The 8188-nt window shown below is 61.7% G+C and overlaps 1 protein-coding gene and 1 long non-coding RNA gene across 2 annotated transcripts in view; one reads left to right on the top strand and one right to left on the bottom strand.

The window, feature by feature from the left end:
* Positions 1–1554: 1554 nt before the first annotated feature.
* Positions 1555–3379, bottom strand: LOC144229877 (uncharacterized). The gene is made up of 2 exons (XR_013334638.1): positions 3099–3379; positions 1555–1980 (listed from the first exon to the last, which is right to left on the bottom strand). It is a non-coding gene; the product is annotated as an uncharacterized LOC144229877 (long non-coding RNA).
* Positions 3380–6417: 3038 nt separating this feature from the next.
* The window catches only part of ELFN2 (extracellular leucine rich repeat and fibronectin type III domain containing 2), a 12339-nt gene continuing 10568 nt past the window's right edge, over positions 6418–8188 (top strand). Inside the window, exons 1-3 of the mRNA XM_077761954.1 lie at positions 6418–6472; positions 7481–7487; positions 7661–8161. Coding sequence (XP_077618080.1) covers positions 6418–6472; positions 7481–7487; positions 7661–8161 — 563 coding nt within the window. The remainder of the gene's footprint in view (positions 6473–7480; positions 7488–7660; positions 8162–8188) is intronic.

Here is an 8188-nt window from a genome sequence, read left to right as displayed (position 1 = left end):
CCGAGGGAGGGAGGCAGGTTGGGGGATGGGTCAGGTAGGGGGCGACGGGGGTCAAGTGGGTATGTCCTGGGAGGGCAGGGGTCAGCTGGGGAAGTCAGGCCTCTGAATAGCCTGGAGGATTCTGGGAAAGCCAGAGGCACCCCCCCACCCCCACCCTGGGGTGGGACGAGGAGGTGAGCTTTTAACAGGAGGGTCACATGCTCCCCCAAGGGCCTGGTGGTGTGGGGGATGGGTGCTGGGCGGCTCGGGGCTGGGTACTGGGTGGCAGGGAGTGTGGGCCGTGTAGGTGAGGCGCCCCAGGACCCGCATGGGGCCTGTCAGGTCAGCCACTGGGTAGTTTTTCAAGTCCCAAGCCTTTTGATCAAAACCTTTCCGTCTTCCTGCTTACCTGCTTCTGCTGAGGCCTGGACACAGTGCAAGGGCTAATGACGGCCGCAACTCTCCGCGCACGGGGGCAGTTGGCAGAGGGCTTTGGGGCAACACAGCCGTCCACCCCTGCACAGATAAGGAAACTGAGGCCCAGAGGGGTAAGGTGCTGACCTGCCCGAGGTCACGCAGGGAGTCGTGACAGCCTAGAACACTGCAGGTGAGCCCGGGCCCCTTCCCTGGCCAAGGTCACCAGGCGTGGAGAGGAGTGCTTTACGCACTGAGGCCGTGCAGACCCGATTAACCCCCAATACCTGTCAGCCATTGCCGCTGTTGATGTAGTGCTGTTCTTAGCTCTTCTGGGTAAGCTGGCAGTTCCGAGAAGGCGGGGAGTGTCTGCTACAGTGCCGGGTACCTAGTAGGTGCCCGGTAACTCCGTGCCAATGGGTCAGGAGCGTAGGTGAGTGTGCAGCTGGTGAGACAGCGTGCCCTGCCTGCCCCCCGCCCCCCACCGTTTCGCCGTGACACAGATACGGACACAGCCACGGTCTGCTCGCCCAGCACAGGGTGGCACAGAGCCGGGAGCGGGGGCTGAGGTATCAAGGGGGNCCCCCCGAGATGCGGGGCAGCTGTACGGAGGGCTAAGCCTAACAGGGCTTGATTGGATGGGGGTGGACGGAGCCTGGCACCTCGGGTGAAGCCCACGCCCGGAGCTCCCTGAGGACGTTCAGGGCCCTGGGGCTCCCTGGCGGTACGTGTGAAGGGGCCCCGGGAGGCTGGGTGACATCCAGGACGAGGTGAGGACGCAAGGCTGGCGCACCCCTCTTCTACTCTCACAGAGGTGTGGTTCCAAAGCAAGGGAGGCAGAGGGCCCCTGGTGCCCATCGCCGCACAGACCACGCTGGCATGATGCTGGGCTCCGGGCGGCACATTCTAGGAGAGGCCTCGACAGCAAGCATGACCCGGGGCAGCGGGACCCAAGAGTGGGGGGCTTGAAACCATGGCGTAGGAGGAGCAGTGCAGGACGTGAGGCTGTTCAGCCTGCAGAGCAGGTGGTAGGGGCGTGGAGATAACAGATTAGCGAATGTAGGAAGGGCCTTTAAGGGGGAGGGGCCATTGGCCTTGTTCTCGGCGGCTTCAGACGGTGCTTGGACTGGACTGATGAACAGAGGCAAGAGGAGTCAGATGTGGTCTTGCAGTATAGGAAGAAATTTATAACAGAGCTGTGCAAGAAGGGGAGAAGCAGCTTCATACAGGTGCTGAGATCCCCGTCACTGGGGGTATGCAAATAGGGGAAAGTTACTTCTGCAGGGATTCTGGAAATTCTTGTAGTTCTAAGAGCCCAGGCAGGCCCAGGCTCCTAGCTGTGTGGTCCTGGGCGGATCTTGGCATCTCTCCGAGCCTTGGTTTCCGCATCTTTAAATGAGAAGCATTAGGGGCGCCTGGGGGGCTCAGTCAGTTGAGCGTCCGACTTCGGCACAGGTCACCATCTCACGGTTCAGGAGTTCGAGCCCCGCAACAGGCTCTGTGCTGACAGCCAGCTCAGAGCCTGGAGCCTGCTTCAGATTCTGTGTCTCCCTCTCTCTCTGCCCCTCCCCTGCTCACGCTGTCTCTCTGTCAAAAATAAATAAACATTAAAATTTTTTGTTTAAATGAGAAGCATGAGGGGAGTCATGAGGCTAAAAGGAAGGCTCAGCACATTTCTTGCACCCCATGAGCACCCCATCAGTGGGACCCCTCCCTCTGATAGTTAACATCCCAATTCAGGGGACCCAGGGAGTCTAAGATCTCCCTTCTGGCCTCTGTTGCCATTCCTAGCCCTGAGCTCTTATTTGGCACCTCATATTCTGAGCACTTGCTACAGGTCTGACCTTGTTCCTGACATGGAGGTTAATTACAGCTGTGAATAAACTAAAGCCGGCTTTGATTTCACGATGCGGGGGGTGGGGGGGGGCGGGCAGCGCAGGAGGTAATAAAGAACTAAATGATGTTTGGTGTTGTTAAGTGCTCTGAAGGGACCAGAGCCAGGATGGAGGGAACAGCGAGTTATCTCAGATGGGGTGTCAGGGAAGGCGGGGTTAGGGGGGAAGAGTTGCGTAGAGAGTGGGGGTAATGGCCTGTGCAGGCATTGGAGAAGAGCGTTCTAAGCGGTGAGAATAGCATGTGCAAAGGACCTGAGGTAGGAGTGTGACTGGGGGAGTTTGAGGAGCATAGCTGGCCTGGACTAAATACTTCCTAAATGATGGAGAAATTGAAGTCTCTCTTGGCTTGTGGACGCTTTCCTGATAGGGAGGGAGGTGCCTGTACGAGGTGAGGAAGCCCACCAGGCAGCCCATGCATGTCCAGTCCCTGCCACGGGCCCAGCTGTTTAGCAGAAACTGGAGAAGTGAGGTTTTTTTTCTGTAAAATGAGGCTGATATCACCAGCCATGCAGGATTGGTAGAAGATTCAAGGACTATAAAATGTCAGCCAAAGGGACAGTTATGACTATCGTAAGGGTGAGGAGACTGAAGCCCAGAGAGGCTAATGAATGTGCCCCAGGTCACACAGCTCAGCATTCAAGCCAAGGACCCTTTCCTTTCAACATCCATGCTTCTTACTCTCTGCACTGCAGCTGGGGCCTGTTGCACCTGAAATCCACCTGCCAAATGGCAGCTCAGTCATGAAGGTATAATTTTCCCATTTTACAGACGAGGAACTGAGGCCCAGAGCAGCCTGTCTGTGGAACATACCCGGGTGAGGCAGAGGCAATGACGAGATTCAGTGTCCCGCCCCCGGAGGTGACAGGCTTGGTCTCAGAGGGCAGAGTGGCGGTAGCCCATCTCTGGGATGCCTGGCCTGGTGCAGAGAGAGGTGAGGCGGCCGCCTGCCCCGTGAGTTCTGGCTGGGTCCCGGGAGTCCTTTGGTCCTCCTCGTCCTGGGTAATGGCATTGACACAGACAGTGACGTGATGGCGGCCCTTCGGGGAGCCTTGGCCAGCCCGGCCGGGGGAAGAGCCCGTGTGGGGCTTAGCAGCAGCAGCAGCAGCAGCCGCCGAGACCTCCCCAGCGAAGCCCCACGTCCCTGCTCCTGGGCGCTGGGACGCGGACCGCACCTCCCCTACCTGCTCCCCAGACCCCACCCCCATCCTGACACCCGCCTCCCCGCCTCCCCGTGGGAGCCTCCTGCCCCAACAGAGGATTTGCCTCCAGGCCCTGGCGTTTTGTGGGAGAGAGACAGGGGGCACTCGCCTTGCCTGCAGGTGGAGGCGGCGGTTCAGAGTTGGCCAGCCCTGCTGACCCGCCCCCCCGACCCCTGTCCCTCAGCCGAGGGGACACTTCTGCAGACCTCATCCCGGCCGCCCGCACACCTGCACCAGGCGCGCGCCCGACAGTGTGCAGTGCATCCAAGGCAGGCTCTGACCAGTGTCCCAGGTTAGCTGAGCAGGGAGCCCATGTCAGGGGGAGGCGGTACTGCCACCCTGGGTCCCCAGCCTGCCGGCCACTGCTGGCACATGAGACCCTTCCCCGGGCCCCATGGCCGCCTCCCCTCTGGGAAGAGCCAGGGTTGGGTGGAGCGAGGGCTCCTCATTCTTCTAGCTCTGAAGCTCTTGGGTTCTGAGTCCACGGAGGCGCCCCGAGCCTTGTGGCCCCCAGAGGAGCGGGGGCCCAGACACCAGTGGCTTCTGGGGGGGCGGGATTTGCCGAGAGTGACTCACGTTCTGTGGCTGTGCGGCTCTGAACTGGCCCCGCGGATGCGTCAGGTCTTGCTGACTCTTCTTCCCCTTCCCTTCTAAGATGTCACCATGGCAGGGGACACCTGCAGCCAGCTAGACGGGGGGGGTGGGGGGCTCACCCCGAGATCCCTCTACAGTGCCCCACTCCCCAGCTTTGCCATGTTTCTTCTCTGTGCTGCCAGGGAGAGAGGGGCCTTAAAGCGAGGCCCTTAAAGCGACACTTTGGGCCAGGAGTCACTAGGTCCTGCCGCACCTGTGTGCCCTGGGACAGGCCTAGTGCGGGGGTGGGGGGGGGAGAGGGGGTCGTATGAGGAGAGTCCCTTTAGGCTGGGTCAGCCTGGAGCTGTGCCCTCAGCCCACAGCCTGCTTCCCTTCGGGCCAGGCCCTCCGGGGTTTAATGCCCCGGGTGCGGGGCAGTAAAGGGCTCTGCTTCCGGCCGCTTGCCCCTCCCTCTGCACTGGTCACTGGCGGCATCGCAGCCCTGGGGGGTGGGCAGCAGGCTCGGTGCCCTCCATCGTGTTCCCGCCGATTGCTCGCTGTCTCAGATGCTCTGTCTCCAGCCACCTCTGTCCTCTGCCTCTCCCTTTGACACCCTTAGTACTGTGCTTCCCTGTCCTTCTCAGCCCTGGCCTCCTGTCTGCAGNCTCTCCCCAGCTCCTTCCCCTGGCTGTCCCCGTTCCCTGGCTCTGACAGGCCTCGAGGGGTGGTGGGCAGGAGGCCCAGGGATGAGGACCGAGTGGCTGACGCACACGGGACAGTGTGACAGGGAGCCTCCTCCCTTTTGGTCTGAGTCACGGGAAGGGGGGGAGGTGAGGGGAGCTGGGCCCTGGCCCAGACCATCCCGGAGACCGGGAGGAGCAGGAGAGAGGGTCGTGGGCAAGGGTCACCTTGAGAGCTCGGCTCTGCAGAGCTTAGAGAGGTTGGGGTGGGGGCTTCTGTCTACCCTGGACTGTTTGGGGTGGGAAGAGGAGGGATAAGACCAGCCCCTGTCCCTAAGCCTGGGTGCCTTCTCCTGGTGCCCTTCCCCTCCCCCTCAACCTCTTCACATCCCCTCAGCATGGCCTTGGGTTTCCAGAGGCTGCAGCCAGCTTGGCTCCTCCCTGACTCCCTGTGCTTGGTTGGAGGGTGCTGGTGTGAGCATCTCTGATACGAAGTTCGGGGGTGGGAAGGGGGTGAGTGCTTTGTGCCTCTCTGTGGCTAAAGCCGCACCTGTGCACACACACACATTCGTGTGTGGAACACACATGTGCTTGAACAGGCTGATACACAGCCAGGGACTTGCCTGCGTCCCCGAGATGCACCTCCATGCACCCCTTCCCACCCCCTCCGCACACGAGCGTGCTCACCTTCATCTAAGTGCACACCCATAGCTGGCACAGGTGCATGCGCACGTGCACACGGCTGCCTGCACATCCGTCTACTTGCACACAGCTGCCAGCACCCCTGCACTGGCGTTCTGAGCCGGTGCACACCTGCACGCGAGCCTGCATGCAAATGTGGTCCCCAGGCGGGGGGTGGCGCACAGAGGGGGAGCTGGGCCACTCAGCCTCCTCCAGCACCACCTTGCTGCCCGTGGGATGGAGCCAGGGCGGGGGTAGGGGGTGGGGACTGAGGCCCCAAGGAGCCAGTAGCTCATGCCAGCTGGGAGCTTAGGTCTCCTGACTCTGGCCCCAAGCCTGCGCGGCACAGCCGAGGACAGAAGTGCTCCGTGCCACTTGGGCACCCCTTCCTGCTCCTGGCCGCCTTGTCCCCCACCCCCGCCCCCACTGGCCGCTCCTGGCGGTCCAGCCCAACGGGTCCTGCATCACAAGTCCCAGCCATCGCAGGCTCGGTCGCCCTGTCCGCCTTTAATCCACATCGCACGCCCGGTTCACCTGCTGCCTCCTCGACACATACTGTCTGGACTTCTTTGGGGATAGTCTCCCTCCCTGCTTCCGCTTCCTCTGTTCCAGCCCTCTGGGGCTCAGGGCTGTAAATTGGTTTTGCTTTAACAGCCGAGGTTTAATGTATTTTTTTTTTTCCGAAGCGCTCTCTCTCCTGGAGTTTCCCAGGAGGAAGAGCATGAGGTAGAGCTGGCTCTTGTGAACAGTCTCAGGCTTTCCTTGTCCAAATGTGGATTTCTCTGGCCCAGCCTCCATGTCCCTGGCCGCTGCCCAGGGCGAGGGGAGGGCACACCCCCGAGCCAGCGTTGAGCGGGAGCCCGGAGCCACCTCTGGCTGAGAGAGCAAGTCTCCCCTGGCCTGGGGCTCAGTTTCCCCACCCATCAAGCGAGGGTCTGCGGGCTATGAACTCGGTACCACCGACGCTGCCCCTCTGCGTCTCGGGGCATGGGGAACATGGCGCACCTTACTCCTTCCACATCGGATGGACAGGCCTGGTCCCCACTTCACGGTGTGGTCTTTCCGTCTGGCTCATCGGGCTGGACGGCGGGGCTCCAGGCCTCCTGTGTCTTCGTGCCTGGGGAACCTTGATCCTGGCCCAGGCTGCATTCTGGGCCTCTGACTCCAGCTACAGAGGAAACACAGGGCTTTGGCCACACTATTCCAGATGCTTCCGGCTTCCTCGTCGGCCTGAGGCCTTCTCACTCCAGCATCGGGGACCTCTAACGGAAAGCACTTTGGGGAAGTGATATTGGGGGTGTGCGTGGCTTCCTGGGCTCTTGCCCTCTCTCCCTCTGCGCTGCTCCTGCCTATAGGATGAGTTCCCCCCATGCCCTCCCGCTGCGGGAGAGCCCGGCTTCTGCGTCCCCCCTGCTTGGGGGGCCCACAGCCGTGCCACTCCGCTCCCCCTCCCCCACGCAAGCTGAGACAAGGGAATTATTTTTGGAACAAGAGCGGTTACACAACAAATGAATTATTTATGTTTGGGCACGGAGGGGAGGAGGCTTTTTGCTGGGCTTCTTAGTTCCTTCTTATCTGGACTGGAAGGTGCCCGTTTGGGTCGACGGTCGTGTGCGCACGCGCCCATTTGTCAAACGTAAGACCGTCGTGGCACGCGGTGGCGTTCTGGCTCATGTGCGGGCGTGTTGGGTTTTCACACGGGCAGGTGGACGAGCGTGGACAGGAGTGCTGGGTGTGTGTGTCCGTGCGCGTGCGCATCCAGCCTGTTACCCGTCCGGTCTCCTTCCCTGTCCGCCATCCTCAGATTCTGTCCTCCTTTCCCTACTCTGTGTTTCTTCTGTCCCCTTCCTCCCAGACCTCTCGGTCCCCTCCTCCCTGTCCTGCTGCCCGCCACCACTCCCTTCTTTTATGTAACGGGGACCCCAGAGTGCTGCTGGCACCTGGGAGCCCCAGCGGGACGGGGCGGAGAAGGGACAGGGGCCTGTGCTGGGGCTTCGTGGGGCTTGTCCTGAGCGTCCGCTGATCTGTCACCCTCTCCCCTCTCGGTGCTGCCTTTCAGGATCCAGGTGACAGATGGGTCTTTTCCTTCCTGCCCCGACTCTCGAGCTCCCACCTCAGAGCTTCACTCTCCAGCCTCCCATGGGAATCGTGGGAATCGTCTGAAGTTCTGAGCCCAGAACCAGAGAAGGCGACAGAGAGGAAGTCAAGTCTCGAGAGCCTGTGCGCCTTCACGAAACAGGCGGCAGGGTGTGTCTCTGCTCGGGGGCGGCGCCCGGCACCTGCTGATAGTGCCCCCCACCTCCTGCCGGAGGACCCCCGGCAGTCGGCACTGGCCGTGTCTGCTTCACTTGGGCCTGGGGCCCTGCGCCGCCGCGCTGCTGTGCGTGTGCCGGCCAGGCGCCGTGCGCGCCGACTGCTGGCTCATCGAGGGCGACAAGGGGTACGTGTGGCTGGCCATCTGCAGCCAGAACCAGCCGCCCTACGAGACCATCCCGCAGCACATCAACAGCACCGTGCACGACCTGCGGCTCAACGAGAACAAGCTCAAGGCCGTGCTCTACTCCTCGCTCAACCGCTTCGGGAACCTCACCGACCTCAACCTCACCAAGAACGAGATCTCCTACATCGAGGACGGTGCCTTCCTGGGCCAGTCGAGTCTGCAGGTGCTGCAGCTCGGCTACAACAAGCTCAGCAACCTGACGGAGGGCATGCTGCGCGGCATGGGCCGCCTGCAGTTCCTGTTCGTGCAGCACAACCTCACCCAGGT

Source organism: Crocuta crocuta, unplaced genomic scaffold (assembly GCF_008692635.1).
Source record: "Crocuta crocuta isolate KB4526 unplaced genomic scaffold, BGI_CrCroc_1.0 scaffold193, whole genome shotgun sequence".
Lineage (NCBI taxonomy): Eukaryota > Metazoa > Chordata > Mammalia > Carnivora > Hyaenidae > Crocuta > Crocuta crocuta.
This window is presented reverse-complemented; position numbering and strand designations above follow the sequence as displayed.